General features: G+C 39.4%; 1 protein-coding gene and 1 pseudogene across 1 annotated transcript in view; one reads left to right on the top strand and one right to left on the bottom strand.

Moving 5' to 3' along the window:
• The window catches only part of KDELC2 (KDEL (Lys-Asp-Glu-Leu) containing 2), a 43,273-nt gene extending 27,135 nt beyond the window's left edge, over positions 1-16,138 (top strand). Inside the window, exons 4-8 of the mRNA XM_006833801.1 lie at positions 1,412-1,628; positions 3,234-3,430; positions 6,837-7,031; positions 9,421-9,525; positions 15,869-16,138. Of these exons, the coding sequence (XP_006833864.1) occupies positions 1,412-1,628; positions 3,234-3,430; positions 6,837-7,031; positions 9,421-9,525; positions 15,869-15,994 (840 nt within the window). The 3' untranslated portion in view covers positions 15,995-16,138. The remainder of the gene's footprint in view (positions 1-1,411; positions 1,629-3,233; positions 3,431-6,836; positions 7,032-9,420; positions 9,526-15,868) is intronic.
• Positions 16,139-17,480: 1,342 nt separating this feature from the next.
• On the bottom strand, positions 17,481-17,876 carry LOC102812200 (annotated as a pseudogene).
• Between the last annotated feature and the right edge of the window lie 494 nt (positions 17,877-18,370).

Raw genomic sequence — 18,370 nt, 5'->3', positions numbered from 1 at the left:
TTGTTGTTATGTGCCGTGTAGTCGGTTCTGACTCATAGCGACCCTGCACAGGGTTTCCGAGGCTGTAAATCTTTACGGGAGCAAAATGCCTCATCTTTCTCCCGTGGAACCGCTGGTAGTTTCGAACTGCTGACCTTATGGTTCGCAGCCCGATTCGTAACCACTACGCTACCAGAGCTCCTTTGCTACTGTTATTAGGTGCCCTAAATTGATTCCAATGCATAGTGACCCAGTGCACACAAAAAAAACCCAACAATGCACTTACAAGTCCTGCACCATCTAAACAGTTGTAATGTTTGAACCCATTGTTGCTGCCACTGTGTCAATCCATCTTATTGAGGGTGTCCTCTTTTTCATTGACTCTCTTACCACACATGATGTCCTTCTCCAGGAACTAATCACTTATGACAGATGTCCAACGAATGAGAGACAAAGTCTCACCATCCTTGCCTCTAAGGAGCATTATTCCAACACAGATTTGTTTGTTCTTCTGACAGTCCATGGTACTTTAAATATTCTTCTCCAACACCATAATTCAAACGCATCAGTTCTTCTCTGGTCTTCCTTATTCATTGTCCAAATTTCACATTCATGTGAGGCTATTGAAAATACCATGGCTTGGTTCAGGCATACCTTAATCCTCAAATTATTATCTTTGCTCTTTAACACTTTAAAGAGATCATTTGCAGCAGATTTGCCCAATGCACTAAGCATGGTTGTTGTTGTTAAGTGCTGTCCAGTCAGTTCCAACTCATAGCGACCCTGTATAGAATTTCCAAGAAGCAACTGGTGAGTTAGAACCACCAGCCTGTGGTTAGCAGTCCAGTGCTCATCTGGTAGCACCACACCAGGTAATGACATATTAATTTTGGTTTTAGAATTTGGGCAGCAATATGGAGAGCATATTAGAGTGGCGAGAGGATAGAATCAGAGCACTTAGGAAAGACGTACTGCAACAGTTTAGGTAAGAGGTAGTAGAGATGCACAGTAAATCATTGATCTTGGAGATAGGAATTGGATAGCAGATTCTAGAAACAAAGGAAGATGAAAGGAGGGTACAGTGAAGGGAAAACAAGGATCAATCTGACTGCAGATTCTCAATTAGGCAGCTAGCAGAGGAAAGTCTTGAAGCCACTCAACTTGGCCTCTCTATGCAATTTCAGCTTCTGTAATACTAAACATAACTTTAAGTGTTATCTCTGAACAGAGGTTATCAATTCTTATGTGAACTTGCCATGTAGCGTCCTCACCTGTGATTTAAAAATAATTTTTTTTGATGACCAAGAGACATTCTTCTGTCTTTTCCTAGTGTTTCCAAATGTTCAGTTCTTTCAGAAAGTCAAAGAGCAGAGTATTCCATATCAAAGACTAAGGACTTGTCATAACTGATGTTTGTATTTTGTTTATTTAGGTCCTTCTCCCTGATTTAGAATTTTATATTAATGTTGGAGATTGGCCCTTGGAACATCGGAACGTCAGTGAAACACCTGGCCCTATCCCTATCATTTCATGGTGTGGCTCTCTGGATTCAAGAGATGTTATCCTTCCTACGTATGACATTACCCACTCCACACTTGAAGCAATGAGGGGTGTTACTAATGATCTCCTCTCCATTCAGGGAAATACAGGTATGTTAAGGTTAATTCTCTAGGGAAAAGCTTATACACTTAAGAAATAAGATGAAAAAGATGTTTGGTGAGATAAAGTAAATGCATATATTTAAATAACTATATTTATTATTTTTAGCAATAACCGAAAAACGGCACCCTAAACTTTGAAGTAGTTTGTTTAGAAGTCTTCTAGTCCAAAAACTAAAGATAACTGGATTGAGCTATAAATGTCCAAACCCTACTCTTCCTGGAAAATCGAATCTCCTTTCAGTTAATCACTTATTACCATTTGAAAATATGGGGATTTTGCAAAATTGCCAGTTAAGATAATTCTGACACTAATGCCTCAGTGATGCTGGAAGTAGTGAATGAGAATTATGAAGAATACACAAGTGTATGCAAATGTAACAGAATAGTGATGATCTTTGTAATTAGAATGTTCCTGACTCCAACATGTTGTAAGAAATTGTCCCCTTTCCTCTTCCTACTTCCCTTGTTCCTTTAAAATCTTTTCCGTGTGTGATGGTCTTAGATTTGTGACAAAACACACCTTTTTGTTCCCCACACCAAAGTCCTAAGAAGCAAAAACCCTGCCTTGTGTTGATAGCCTCTACCTGCTTATTGGGGTGTGTTAGACTTCATTGGTAGATGAGACCAGAGACTTTATAAACTACCTGGAGATAACATAAAATGAAAACATACCTAGTTTTTATTTTACAACAGTGAACTACTGAAAAGTGTGCTAAGATAGTACAGACCTTTGTACTGTTGACATCTGCAATTTCTGTGTTTAATGAGTCATTCCACAGAACGCTGAGAAATGTTAACTAATAACTGTTTGCTTTTATGATAACAGAAACAGATTTATATTATTCTTCCAGAAAAAAATCCCTTGCCAAAGAAGAGAATATAAATGTATATATATACATACATATATGTAGTCCTGGTGTGGAACCATTATGATAAGCACTGGACTGCTAACCACAAGGTTGCTGGTTGAAACGCCCCAGCTACTCCTCAGAAACCCTAAACAGAGTTGCTATGAGTCGGAACAGACTCAATGGCACTTAACAAAAAAATACATATTTGAGTTGTAAATACATTCTGTAATTGCATTTGACAGCATATTAGGAAGTCTTCCCTGTGTTCAAAAGCGATGTGCTTAAAATGCTGAGCAACTTTAGTATTAAAGATTTATAGGGGTTACTTGGTTATGTAGTTCTCACTGGTCACTCTGTCTTAAAAGAGAAGCCTATTTCGTGTTTGAATGTGAAACACAAAAGATAAAAGCTAATGCCTTGGTGAATGGGCCAAGACACTGAAGTAATCTCTTTTTGCTTTAGAGTTGGTCCAACGTTATTTTGAATATTTTTAGTGTCATGCAACAAACAAATATTTTATTTGCATGAGGGTTGTATTTAAAGATTTATTCTTGAAAATTTCTCTAGCATAATTGAGATGCAATGTCATATTTTTTGGAACTACCATATCCTTTAGAAGATAGAATGGTGATAAAAAGAACTTTAACATCTTAACTGATAGTGATAGACTAAAGATGACTCTGCTTATCATGTAAAAATGCCAAATTCGTAACTAATTTTTTTTATGACCTCAAATTTCTAGGGCCCTCCTGGATCAATAAAACAGAGAAAGCTTTCTTCAGAGGCAGAGATAGCCGAGAGGAAAGACTTCAGTTGGTACAGTTGTCCAAAGAAAATCCACAGCTACTAGATGCAGGAATTACAGGCTATTTCTTTTTCCAAGACAAGGAGAAGGAGCTTGGAAAATCAAAGTTGATGGGTTTCTTTGACTTTTTTAAGGTATGCACTTTAGTCCTTCCATAAGGGTCTCAGAAGGAGTCCTTGAAGAACAGTGGCGAAAAGTAAACCAAAAGCCTAAAATCTATTTTTAGCCTAGAACAGTTGTATGAAACTAAGTGCTCACTAGCTGTTGTCTCATAATCTATCCAACACTTCGTATTGTCAGGCTTTTATATTTTGCCAATATGATGGGTATATTATGGTGTCTCGCTATAAGGTTGAGTAACATTTAATAGGATCATTGATCTCTCAAAAATTTTCTTTTTGTAGATTGTCTGTTAATACTTCTTACCCTTTTCTCTACTGGTGGCACAGTGGTTAAAATACTTAACTGCTAACCAAAAGGTCAGCGGTGTGAATCCACCAGCCACTTCACAGGAGAAAGACGTAGCAGTCAATGTCCATAAAGATTTACAGCCTTTGAAACTCTATGAAGCAGTTCTACTCTATCCTATAGGGTCATGATGAGTAAGAATTAACTCGTCTGTAGTGAGTGGATATATGGATCTGCAAGCAGCACTGGTAACCAAACAGTTAAATACTACTTTACTAACCCAAAGGCTGATGGTTCAAACTCTGTGAGAAAAATTCTGGTGATCTGCTCCCGTAATTTTCACAGTTTAGAAAACTCTATGGGTTAGTTGGACTCTGTCCGACTGCAGTGACTCTGAGTCCAAATCAACTTATGGCACGTAACAACAGTATAATGAGCTGAAAGGTCTTTTCATGTCATCAGCAGGTTGGAGCCGTTTTGCTTTGTACTACATGGTGTTGCCCTGAGACAGAATCCTATCTATAGCAATGTTGTTTTTGTTAAGTGCTGTTGAGTCGGTTCGACACATAGAGACCCTATATAGAGTTTCAGAGGATCAGCTGGGGGTTTGAATGGCCAACCTTGCCGTTTAAACCGAGCTTGCGGTCCAGTGCATTATCATGCAGAGACACACCAGGACTCTGATGGCAATGTTGTTGTTATTGTTAGGTGCCAAGCCGGTACTGACTCATAGCGACCCTATGCACAACAGAACAGCAATAGGGTTAGTTTTTTTGGTTATATGGGTCTGGTGAAGGAGCTCTGATAGCATAGTTGTTAAGAATCAGGCTGTGAACCACAAGGTCAGTTCAAAACTACCAGCTGTTTCTCTGGAGAAAGATGAGGCTTTCTGTTCCCGCAGAAATTTACAACCTCAGAAACCCTGTACAGGGTCGCTGTGAGTTGGAACCAACTCCACGGCACATAACCACCACCACCACCACCACCACCATGGGTCTGGTGATAAATTTGTGCTGAAAGTTTACTAAATAGCTGTGCTTCGGCAAATTTATCCTGTTTTATGAACTGGCACACATTTTTTTATCAGTCATAGGAGATTGCAAACTCATTATGGTTTGTTTTATTTTTTTATTACTTTGTCTGCCAAATAGCTCAGAGCTAAATTGAAGGCTTAAAATATAGTAGAGGGGGTAGCCAAGGATTTTGCTGTATTTATTGTTCTTATTTTTCTCTGTTTTGTATTTGTTTTAAGGCACTTGGAATATAAATTACATGAAGCGAGCTCAATCCCTTTTGTAAATAGAAAATACAAATTCCATATAAAGGCATGCCTCATTTTATTGCACTTTGCTTTACTGCACTTTACAGATTTGCATTTTTTACAAATTGAAGGTTTGTGGCAACACAGTTGTCAGATTTTTGGCTCCATTATTTTCAACAGTGTTCGGAAGCAACTGGACAGCACTTAACAACATAAATAAAAGTGTAAATTGTTATCAATATTCAGCTTTAATAAATATGTTGTTGTTAGGTTCCTTTGAGTTAGTTCAACTCATGGCACTCATATCCACAATAGAACAAAACACTGCTCAGTCCTGTGCCAGCCTCACAATCGTTGTAAGGTTTGAGCCCATTGCACTGCCACTGTACTAATCCATCTCATTGGGGGTCTTTCTATTTTTCACTGACCCTCCACTTTACCGAGCATGACTGGTCCCGCCTGCTAATATGTCCAAAGTATGAGAGACAAAATCTCACCGTCTGGTTACTAAGGAGCTTTCTGGTTGTACTTCTTCTAACACTGATTTGTTTGTTTTTCTAGCAGTCCATGGTACTTTTAATATTCTCTTCCAACACCGTAACACAAATGCTTCAATCCTACAGTTTTCCTTATTCACCGTCCAACTTTCAAATGCGTATGAAGCAATTGAAAATACTATAGCTTAGGTTATTGTTGTTGTTGTTGTTATGTGCCGTGGAGTCTGTTCCGACTCATAGCGACCCTGCACAGGGTTTCTGAGGCTGTAAATCTTTACGGGAGCGGAATGCCTCATCTTTCTCCCACAGAACCACTGGTAGTTTCAAACTGCTGGCATTGCGACTCGCAGCCCGATTCGTAACCACCATGCTACCAGAGCTCCTTAGTTAGATGCACTTTAGTCCTCAAACTGATCTTTACTTTTGAATACTTTAAAGAGGTCTTGTGCAGCAGATTTGCCTAATGCTATACATTGGTTGATTTCTTGAATGCTGCTTCCATGAGTGTTGATAGTGGATCCAAGCAAAATGAAGTGTTTGACAACTTCAATCTTTTCTCTGTTTATCATGATGTTTATTGCTCCAGTGGTGAGGATTTTTGTCTTCTTTACATTGAGGTGCAATCCATAGTGAAGGCTGTTGTCTTTTTTCTTTATCAGTATTTTAAGTCTTCTTGGCTTTCAGCAAGCAAGATTGTATCATCTGCATATCATAGGTATTTAATGAGTCTTCCTCCAATCCTGATGCGACATTCTTCCTCATACCATCCAGCTTCTCAGATTATTTGCTTAGTGTACAGAATGAATAAGTAAGGTGAAAGAATACAACCTTGGTGCATACCTTTCCTAATTTTAAGCCATTCAGTGTCCACTTATTCTGTTCAAATGACTGCCTCTTGATCTATGTACAGGTTCCTCATAAGCACAATTAAGTGTTCCCAAATACTCATTATCGGCAATATTGTACATAGCTTTTCATGATCCATACAATCAAAATTTTTGCATAGTCAATAAAACTCAAGTAAACATCTCTCTGGTAATAAATATAGAACTTTTGAAAATGGTTTTCCTCTTCGGTTGCAGAATTCTGAATTACATAAACACAGTTGAATTTCTTAAAATTCCTAAAATAGTTCATAAAACTTTTCAACATCTCATCTTTAAATGCATTATAGCTCTTAAAACTTATGTGCTAAAGATGTGTTATGATTTTAATACAAGTAAAAGTGGTTGACAAATATAATATACAACTTTTAAACTCTAAAGTTGGAAAATGGAAAATAATTCTGTCTTTAGTGTTAGAATGTTAATAAGAAGCAAGAGTGAAGCAAATGGTTTTGTTAACAATTTCATTTGTTTGTTTTTAATTTTTTAGTATAAATATCAAGTGAATGTGGATGGAACTGTGGCAGCTTACAGATTTCCTTATCTCATGCTGGGCGACAGTCTGGTTCTAAAGCAGGCCTCACCATATTATGAGCATTTCTACACAGCACTGAAACCTTGGAAACATTATGTACCAATTAAAAGAGATCTTAGTGATTTATTAGAGAAAATTAAATGGGCCAAGGTAAGTTTTCCATCATTTTAGTTTCTTTGTTGTTGTTGTTTTGAATCATCACATCAATTCCAACTCATAGCAACCCTGTATAGGGTTTCCAAAACTGTAAATCTTTGCAGAAGCAAAAAGACTCATCTTTCTCCCATGGACCAGTTGGTGGGCTCAAACCATTGACCATCTGGTTTGCAGTCCAGTGTTTATTCTACAGAGCCACCACAGCTTGGTGTCTATCACTGCACATTTATTTGACATGATTTAATCAAAAGAAATGTTGTTTTCTGAAATTTTTATTCCCTTGAAATAGCCAAAGAATCAACTTGATAATTTTATATACCCTCTATTCACATTTTAAAGAGGCTCTGGTAGCATAGTGGTTACAAATTGGGCTACTAACCTCAAAGTTGGCAGTTTGAAACTAACAGCTGTTCTGCAGGAGAAAGATGAGGCTTTCTGCTCCCGTAAAGACTTGAAGCCTCGGAAACCCTGTGCAGGGTCACTATGAGTCGGAACCGACTCCACAGCATGTAACAACAACAACAATTCACATTTTAAAGGCTTTTAATAAGATTTGAAGTTGATTGTTAAATAGAATATGGATTTTTAAATGAATTATTGTTCATTATACACATAAATAAGAACATACCAAATGTAAATTACAATTTTAAAATATAGGGGTACTGAGGGAATGAGTTGCTAGGTCTGTGTCTTGGGCTCAGAGTCATGATCTCGGGGGATACCATAGTCTGTTGTTATAACAGTCCACAAAAACAATGTTCTGCATTATTCTTTGGAGAGTAACAGCTGGGATCTTAAAAGCTTGTGAGCAGCCATCTAAGGTATAACTATTGATTCACTCCATCCAGAGCAATGAATAGTGAAGAAAATCATAGATACAAGGAAACAATTAGTCCAAAGGACTGATGAACCACATGAATCTGTGTCCAACCTGAAACCAAAAGCACTAGATAGTGCCCAATTATTACTGCTGACTGCTCTGAAAAGGGTCCTGAATAGAATGTGAGAAAAATGTAGACTACAACTCAAAGTAGTAAATAAAATAAATTTAATAAAAGACCTGACTTACCATACTGTTAGAGATGAAGGAACCCCTGATACTATGACCCTTAGACACCCTTCAGGCTTGAAATTGAATTCACCCCATGGCTCAACTTTCAGCCAAATGATAGGCCTATAAGGTGAACAGTAAGGCCAGGGAGATATGCACTCCTTAGAGCAGTCAACCATAGAAGATCAAAGGACATCACTTGTCCTGGGATGAACCTTGGAAACCAGGAAGGGATAGGAAAGAAGGGCAAATGGAACCAGTAAACACAGGAAGGAAGTAGGGAGAGTGCTGTTACATTATGGGGAGTACAATCTATGTCGCAAAACGAAATGTGTCTGTATTGTTGAATGGAAAACCAATTTGTTCTGTAAACTTCCACCCAAATCACAATAAAAAGTTAAAATAACAACAGAGTTAAAGGATTTTATGCACAAGAAAACACTTAAGGCAATTATATCATTCTTTTCGTCTTTATTTGTTAAAAAAAAAAAAGGTATAAATTCTTAACATGGTGCTATACAGCATCCCAAGAATCCAGTTTCCTATAAAAGATTAATCCTTTTTTAAAACTGTATTAAAAGCCATTGTATTTTATAATAAAAAAAAATTAAATGTACCTTTCCATTATAAGCCTTTACTTGGTTTCTAAGTTTCTGAGAAGCAATATTTAGTTATGGAATAATTGGGTTCCTGAGGTAAAGTTATTTTTGTGACCCTTATAAACAGTGATTTTATAGGAGTCAGAATTGCTTGAAAATGGCTTTTCCTATGGGCAGCATTGTAGAAGATTAGCTGTTTTCCAAAAATATAATTAGGAACGCTAACTATTCCTGGTACTGAAGGAACAGCCTGAGGGTATTAAGGACTGAATTGTTCATTAAAACAACAACGTATTTTTTCATTGTTACCATCTTATAACACAATTTTTTGGCTCTGATTGCATATTTTGGTGGAACTTTTAGATGCTGCTATAACATGAAACCTGAGTCACTTCATTCTGGTGTGCATGTTAATTCCAAGCAGAGAGTACTAGGATGGAGGCATAGATGAGAGCCTTAGATAACAGATCTAGCAAAGACAATACTGTGTCTATTTCCATAGTCTCAGTCTTCATTGTATTTTAGTTTTTTTTAGAAAGTCTTACCTTCATAGAACCCCAAACCAATATAGATAGCCTCATTCGTAAATTATATTTCCACTGTGGTTCATATCTCCGAGGCTCTTCCCATTCAACATCATCACACCTGCCCTATCTCACTCACCCTTACACCTAGCTTTCTTTGTGGGTCTCAGAAGTAATTTTCACGTGTTTTTTCTTTTTAAACCTTTCAGGAAAATGATGAAGAAGCCAAGAAGATAGCAAAAGAAGGACAACTGATGGCTAGGGATCTGCTAGAGCCGCACAGACTTTACTGCTACTATTATAGTGTACTGCAGGTCAGTTCAAAATGTGATTCCGGCTGGGTCACATGTCCTCAGACTATGTGCTTGCCCTGACTATCTCATTTCTGGAAGGATCATCAGCCTTTGGAACTCTTGCTAACTTGAAGCATCAGCCTATAGAAAGATAGTCTCTTTGTGGCCACCATATTTGATCTCCATTCAATATTATGAAAAACAATGATTGCTGTTAAGTGCCATCGAGTCGGTTCCAACTCATTGAATCACCATGACCTTGTGGTTCAAACTGACCTTGTGGTCCATTACATTATCCTACAACGTTACAGAGAGTTCCTGTATGTATATATTAGAAGCTCCTCCCTTCTTGTCAATGCTATTTTTTATTAAATGCCTTTTGGAGTTCCTAGGGTAGATGTTCTCTTAACCTCAGAGAACATTTTTACTTTTCTCAAAAATAAGATATCATGAATATCTCATTCTACTCAAAATATCCAACTCCTTTTTATCCTGTTGCTTAAGATCCTATCATAACTTGGAGTCCTTTAGAAAGATTACAGGGTGGAAAGTAAATATTAACTTGCTATGTAAAGCAATCAAAAAATGAAAAATATTTATAGTATGTATAATTTTAATACCTTAGAACTGAATCCTGAAGTACAAATGTTTACTGAGAATCTGAGGATTGGTTCTTTGGGTAACTACCTTGCATTTACTCAGTAAAATTAGCCAGGAAGAATTTTAAAATGGAAAAATTAATTTCCTCCAATTCATCTAGATACTATCCTCTCATAAAAGAAAAAAAAAGATAAATTTTACCGTTTGCTTGAAGCAGCCCTGCTCTTAAAGGGGTTTGCTTCTAGCAACTAGTGAATGCTAGCTTTTTTCTTTTACTACCTTCCTCTAAATTATTAATTAGGCTCATGTACTTATATTGGAGTCCTGGTGTTGTGCCGCAGGATAAAGCCCTGGACCACAAGGTCTGTTTGAACCACAAGGTCAGCAGTTCAAGCCCACCAGCCGCTCCTCAGAAACCCTATACTGGGTCACTACGTGTTAGAACCTACTCGAAAACACTTAACAACAACAACAACTTATTAGCACTTTGTTGGTCTTGGTCCAGTATCAGGAAAGAACAGCTAAAATATACTTAGAACCACTGGCTGAAATATACAAATTGTAGGACTATCAGTTTAGTGGTCAGAGTGGAAGAAGGTGAGCACCAACTTTACTTTGAGTTGCTTATCATCTTTGCTTACCCATTTGAGTATTGTATTAGCAGAGTTCACAACAAAGTACTAATTAACAAGGGAAGGCTACGTGCTAACAGGTGCTGTGTATTTTGAGGGCAGTGATGGTCCAGAGATAGAATTCTTCCCTTCCATGCAAGAGACCCACATTTGATTCCCAGCCAGTGTCCCTCGTGTGTACCTACCACCCATCTGTCAGTGGAGGCCTGCATGTTGTTATGATGCTGAACAGGTTTCAGCAGAACTTCCAGACTAAGACAGACTAGAAAGTGAGACTTGGTGACTACGTCTGAAAACCAGCCAATGAAAATTCTGATCACAACGTCAGATTCCATTGTACATAGAGCTCCTATGGGTCCGGACCAACTCATAGCAACTAAGCTGTTTCAAGGACATTTGGCTTGTGTAAAACGGCATGGGGGCAGTGTTGATCTCCTCTAACTTTATAGAGGGGAAAGTGAATCAAAATCAACAACACAAGGTCTGTTCCCATGAGCCAGAGGTCAGACATGCTTTTCCCATCCAACCTTTTCACTAGTTCTGACATCAGCCGTCCCTCCTACAGCATTTTACATTTATTCTGGGTTTGATAATTCATTGGTTTAATAACTCACAGACGCTTCTCATGGTTATAGGGTTTAATAGGGAAGTTGTTGTTATTAAGTGCTGTTGAATTGGTTCTGACCCATAGTGACCCTGTACATGATTTCCAAGGAGCAGCTGGTGAGACTGAACCACCGATCTTGCAGTTCAAACCAACCTAGTAGTCTCAGCGCCACACCAGGACTCTTTATTAGGGCAGCAACAGGTCATAATTCAGGTTCAGAAGCATTCAGGGTATAGCTCTGTGGTGTGGACAGCTTCTCCTCAGCCGTGTCTCCAGGCAGGTCTCTCTGTGGTCCTTGGCCCAATCTCTGACCTGCTTGGCAAGTGCTACAAAACCCTTTCAGCTCTGCTGATTACGTGCTCAGAGGTACTTGATTGTACCAGTAAGTCCAAACGTGAAGGCACTCAGCTCTAGTTCTGTGGGTTGGTAAACCTAGCCCAAGTACTCAGAGGCACCCCACTCCACTATACATCTCCTGCCCAAAGGCCCTCAGCTTCCTTCCTCCACCACTCTGCCTTGTGATGATCTCTTGGTTCTGCTGCCTCTGCTGCTGCCATCTCTGCCACTGCTTGTCCCTGTCTGCCGTCTCTGGTGTCACAGCTGCCTGTCTTCTATATTGAGGAGGTTCAGTGGAGGGACTTTGGACCCAAAGGACACACTCCACTCCTGGCTCTTCTCTGTTGATGGTAGTGAGATCTCCCTTTCTGCCTTTTGGATAGTGTAAGGCTAATGGGATGATGGCAAAACTGACCACTTTTCACATTAACATGTGCATGCTCTCACCTCCACACGGGTGTCAAGTACCTTTGTTGTTGTTGTTAAGTGCTGTTGAGTCAGCTCCGACTCATAGTGACCCTGTATAGGGTTTCTGAGGAGCAGCTGATGGGTTTGAACTGCCAAACTTATGGTTCACAGTCCAGTGCTAATCTTACAATGTCACACCAGAAATCCAGTCAAGTACCTTATTTTCATTATTATTAAGCTATCCAATCTCCTTGGTGGAACACAAGCACCCCACATCTGCTTAGTCCTACAACATGACAACAACCCAATCATTTACATATTGGGGTCTGGTATGGTGCTGTACGATAAGCGTTGAATTGCTAACTTCAAAGTCGCTATTCCTTCGAAACCCTCTACAGGGTTGCTATGAGTCAAAACTGACTTGACAGCATTTAGCAACAAAAACACCCAATCTTTGGTTAGAAGTAACAAAGACTAGGACTAGAAGAGCCATATCAAGAAAATCATTGCACTACAGGTCATCCCTGTGGCTTCTAACCATTATCCATTTCATACGTGGAGGAATAACTGTACCCAATCTTCTCTTGCTCAGACCCTTCAGAAAAAGAAGAAACTAGTGGGGATTCTTTCTTGCCTTCCTCATTTTGAGAGTAAGACACCCATGAAAGTGTGTAAACCAGCCACTTCGTGCCTTTTTCTCCCTCTGTTTTAGATAGTCAATTTCTAAATTGCCCATCCCTGTCAAACCAGCGGAGTCCTGTGTAGCCTTTTAGGATAATGCACTGGACTGGAAGGTTGGTTTGAACTGCAAGGTCAGCGGTTCAAACTTACCAGCCACTCCTCAGAAATCCTTTACAGGGTCACTATGAGTTGGGAACCGATTCAACAGCATTTAGCAACAACAATCAAACCAGTACTTTGAGGAAATAAGCAAGATTAAAAAAAAGAAAGAAAGAAAGTCCAGTTTAGAGCACGCTGTCCAATTGCAGCAGTTTGTACGAGCTCATAGTGTCGCTTCTCTTCATTCAATTAGGTTCTGGTCAACTTATCCCTAGTCATTCAAGCTAGATTAGTGAGTACCATCTGTAAGCTTCAGAGTCCACACAATTCCCTGCTCTCAGACCAGCCAGTCCTTTCTCTTTCTCTCTGATTCCTAACTTCCCTGTATTAGGTCAACAGGTGCTGATGGAACATATCCACACTTAGCTTATCTCTTCATTACCAAACCTCCTGTAATTCCACTCATTGAGTGCACCCAGGTGGTCACCATGAATGAGCTTATCAGTCTCCTTGCCAGCTCTCTTTTAGTTCCAGTTCTGGAAGGATGCTATTTTGGATGAGCGCTGTCTTTTCTTGCAAATCCTACTTCCTCTTTTAGCATACCAAATCAAATATTGGCTGAAGGCAAAGTTACACATTCTTTATAATCTATAATACCCAGTATTCATACATATAGGTCTGTTTCAATATAGTTGTTGTTAGGTGCCATCGAGTCAGTACTTACTCATAGCAACCCTATGCACAACAGAACGAAACACTGCCCGATCCTGGGCCATCCTCACAATCGTTGCCACGCTAAAGCCCATTGATGCTGCCACTTTGCCAATCCATCTTGTTGGGGGTCTTCCTCTTTTTCTCTGACCCTCCACCTTACCAAATATGATGTCCTTCTTCTGCCACTGACAATATGTCTGAAGTATAAAACACGAAGTTTGACCATCCTGGCCTCCAAGGAGCACTCTGGTTGCACTTCTTCCAACACTGATCTGTTTGTTCTTTTGGCAGCCCATGGTACTTTCAATATTCTCCTCCAGCACCATAACTCAAAAGCATCAATTCTTCTATGGTCTTCCTTAGACAATGTTCAATATAGTAGCTAGGAGAAATATTCAGTGTCCATAGTACATACAGATAAACCCATAACCCTAAATGCATAACTTTTTTTAAAAATACTCCAGCTTCATCTTCTCTTCTCCACACTTTGACTACACTCCCATTCATAGGCATGTGGCCCTGGACCTCTGGCTGAGGGGAATCAGGATACCCTGGATCTCTATCAGTCATCTTGCTTATCTGGGCCTGGCTTTTGCCCCAGACCACTCCAGAAATGGCTTTTCAATCCTCTATTTCCCTATCTGTCTGCTGCTATAACATAGCATCCTTTACTTTCTGTTAAGCCATTACAGGCAACAGCAACCAAAGCAGGCACTAGGAATCAAAAGCTTCAATTCCCACACCCTTTCCTTCTTTCTCCTACAAAAACGTGTTTGCATGCTCTCACCTCCATCATACGATGCTTCCATTAGCTGGAGCCATTGTAATTAATCCCACTTCTGACACTAGATTGTAAAAATGGTCTGAGTAGCATCTGACCTCCTCTGCCTTCAAAGTGGGAAAGAGAATCAAAGCCAACAGCCCAAGCCTGACTCCTGTGAGGCAGAGTTCAGACCTACCTTCAGCCTCTAGTCCTACCCAGTAATTTGGTGGGAGTTACTGATGAAGATCAAGGAACACAGCCTTCAGTATGGATTGCATCTCAATGTCAAGAAAACAAAAATCCTCACCACTGGACCAATAAACAACATTCTTATCAATGGAGAACAGATTGAAGTTGTCAAGGACTTCATTCTTCTTGGATCAACTATCAACACTCGTGGAAGCAGTAGTCAAGAGACCAGATGACATATTGCATTGGGCAAATCTGCTGCACAGGAACTTTTTAAAGTGTTGAAGAGCAAAGATGTCACCTTGAGGACTAAGGTGCACCTGACCCAAGCCATGGTATTTTCAATAACCTCATATGGATGCGAAAGCTGGACAGTGAATAAGGAAGATCGTAGAAGAATTGATGCCTTTCAGTTGTGATGTTGGAGGAGAATGCTAAAAGTGCCATGGACTGCCAAAAGAACCAATAGATCTGTTTTGGAAGAAGTGCAGCCAGAGTGCTCCTTGGAGGCCAGGATGGCTAAACTTCGTCTCTCATACTTTGGACATATTGTCCAGAGGGAACAGTCGCTGGAGAAGGATGTCATGCTGGTAAGATGGAGGGTCAGAGAAAAAGAGGAAGACCTCCAACGAGATGGATTGACCAGGTGGCATCTTTGATGGCATCAAGTGTGGTGGCGGTAGTGAGGTTGGCCCAAGATCGGACATTGTTTCGTTATATTGTGCATGGAGTCGCTATGGGTCGGTTCCGACTTGATGGCACCTGACAACAACAACAACAAACAAAGACTCTAGCTAGATTGGTCATATTAAATCATTCACTCACAGCACCACAGCTTGATATCCCTTTTGTGGAGGTGTCTTACATAAAAGTAAAATTACGGATTTCAATTCCTTCCTTGTTAGATTATGAAATATATTACTTCCTATCATAATTAATTGTCAGGAGGGACCAGTCACTGGAGAAGGATATCATGTTTGGTAAGGTGGAGGGTCAGAGAAAAAGAGGAAGACCCCCAACGAGATGGATTGGCCAAGTGGCAGCATTGATGAACAAAAGCATGGCAACAATAGTGAGGTTGGCCCAGGATCAGGCAGTGTTTCATTCTGCTGTGCATAAGATCCCTATGGGTCAATACCAACTCAATGGCACCTAACAACAACAACATCATAATTAATATCAAAATGTATCTTTAAGACCAGAATAAACCACACCTTTGGTTTTAGTCTGAAAATACATGGGAAATAAAGACCATGGCATTAGAGCCAAGATAATGGGGTGGGAAAGATTCAATTAAATGAAGTGTAAACCAACGTTCCTGTTTGTTCATTTCAGAATTATGCTGAGCGTCAGACCAGTAAACCCAAAATACGTGATGGAATGGAACTTGTTCCTCAACCAGATGATAACACGTCCATCTGCCATTGCCTCAGGAAGAAGCCTTTAAGAGAAGACCTTTAAGTCAGCTCCAATTCACATTCCCGTATATGCCAGCCACATTTTTAATGGAAACATTAAGATAGAATCTAAACTGTGAAGAACAGTGCTGAAGACTTTTCCCAGTGGATTACTTCTCTTTATATAACTTAGATATTGCAGTATTGGAAACAACATTACCAAATATCTCTGGATATTAATTTCTTTGGAATAAGAATTGTCATCTCCAATGTCCTAATCTGAGGGATCATAGAAGATAGAGAGGCTTGCCAAAATACAAATCACCACATATGAAACAAAATTATATCATATTAAGGGACTTCAAAAAGTTCATGCAAAAAAAAAGTTCATGCAATTGAAAGAGATGGAAATTTTCCATGAACTTTTTGAAGCCCACTTCTATTCCATGTTTGCAGTTCTCTCTTGCACTTCCAATTATGTAGAGAAAATATTTGTGTAATTTAAAATTTTTTGTCACTGCATAATTTCTCCTCTTACAATCAGCTTTTGATTTTCAGTAATAACATCCTCCTTGGGAAGATCTAATAAGAATAATCAGAGATGTTATTAAAAGTAGCATGGAGACTGTGAAGAGGATTTTTTTTTTTAAGCACTGCTCAGATATTTTTAACTGACTTTCACCAAAGTTTCATACATAAATAAAGGAGAAATCACATTTTAAGCTAATAATTACCAATCTATCTGCCTCATACTCCCATCAAGTTCAACACAGTTATTAACGTAGATGGGAGCATCCTATAGGTACCATTCATCATTTACACATTGAATAGATAAAAGATAACTCTAGTTGTATGGGAAACTTAACATTTCTTTAACCTTTAAAAAGGACCATTGAAAACCACAGTTGTAGGCTACAGGAAGCCTGATATCTTGGAATTCACCAGTAAGCTGACAGCAGAGGAACGTACCCATTTCCTGCTCCACACCTCCTCTATTTCAGTGGCTTTCATTGCTAAAGTACACTGGAAATTTCCTCTGTCATTTAGGAGAAATTCACTAAAGAACATGTTCCAAAAACTAGAGCTATCCACTTTCCCAAGTAAAAAATAATTATTCCCAAAATTAAAATACTTAATCTAGGAAATAATATAACCATTTTTAAATGGTCGTATCTATTTTTTTTTTTAACTTTTTATTGTGAATTGAGTAATGGGTTACAGAGCAGATCATCAGTTTGACATCTGATAAATTGTATGTTTTGCTTCATTGCAATGTTGTAATCCTCTCCATGGCCCATCAGTTAACAGTATTTACCTCTATTCACTTTGACTGTTGCATTCCATCCTGTGTCTCCCACTATTTTTATCATTCTACTGCCAACCCTCCTTCTTGTACGTTGCCTACATTGCCATGTGTCTACCCTCTAGCTGTGAATAATTTTCCCTCCTTCCCTCAAACCCCCAATAACCATCATATAAACACTTTATTATTTACACGGATGAAGAGCAGGAGGGTAGAGGCCAAGGTGGGGCGGGAAGGTGACTAGGGCTCAGTCAGTGATGAGTTTGTCCATGCCCCAATCCTCATAGCTCCTGCCTGGCAGATAGCAGCGAATGATAATGGGGATCTTTCGGGCCTTGAGTTCCTTCATGGCGATGAGCAGGAGGTCTGTCTTCCCCTCCAGCTCCACCATCACGGGGGCACACATCGTGATCTGGAGGGGTCCAGTGCCCAGCACGCAGGCTCGCTCGTACTTGGTCATGTACAGCTTGGTGATCCGCTTCTGGTTGGCCTGTGGTCACTCCCCTGATGGAAGAATCTCGACGTTTTCCTGGCCCTCTTCCTTGGCATTTTACAGGTCATCTAGTCCTTTCTCCTCCACATCATCAAAGTCGTCACCATCAAAATTGTCCTCGTTGTCCCACAAAGAGCATGCCTTCCCCATCTATTTATTCTTTTTTAAGATAAATATGAACATTTTGTTAAGTGCCAGTGAGCCGATTCCTACTCAAAACAACCCTGTAAAGGGTTTCCAAGGAGCAGCAGGTGAGCTTGAATCCCCGACCTTGCAGTTCAAACAGCTTTGCAGTCTGGCGCATTAACCCACAGTGCCACCAGTTATTCAAAACAAATATAAAATACAGGGCTAGCAGCTATACTAAGACCTTAAAGAATTCACATCTTATATATGTATATATATTGCACGTAGAATTTTGGGTTCATCAAAATAGGAATTAAGAAAGACTGCCTCACATTTCGCTGCCCTCCAATTGTAGGTCCAGTTGATCAATGGTATTTTTAAAGAAACATTTACGTTTTCAAAATTTACATTACCTGCTGCCAAACACACCTAATAGAAGCAAGTTGAGACAAACAAGGCAACTTCTGGAAATGAAATAGGATATGCTTGAGAGTAAAGTGAAGACCTTCACAAGAGGG

Source organism: Chrysochloris asiatica, unplaced genomic scaffold, assembly GCF_000296735.1.
Source record: "Chrysochloris asiatica unplaced genomic scaffold, ChrAsi1.0 scaffold00008, whole genome shotgun sequence".
In the NCBI taxonomy this organism is placed as follows: domain Eukaryota; kingdom Metazoa; phylum Chordata; class Mammalia; order Afrosoricida; family Chrysochloridae; genus Chrysochloris; species Chrysochloris asiatica.
This window is presented reverse-complemented; position numbering and strand designations above follow the sequence as displayed.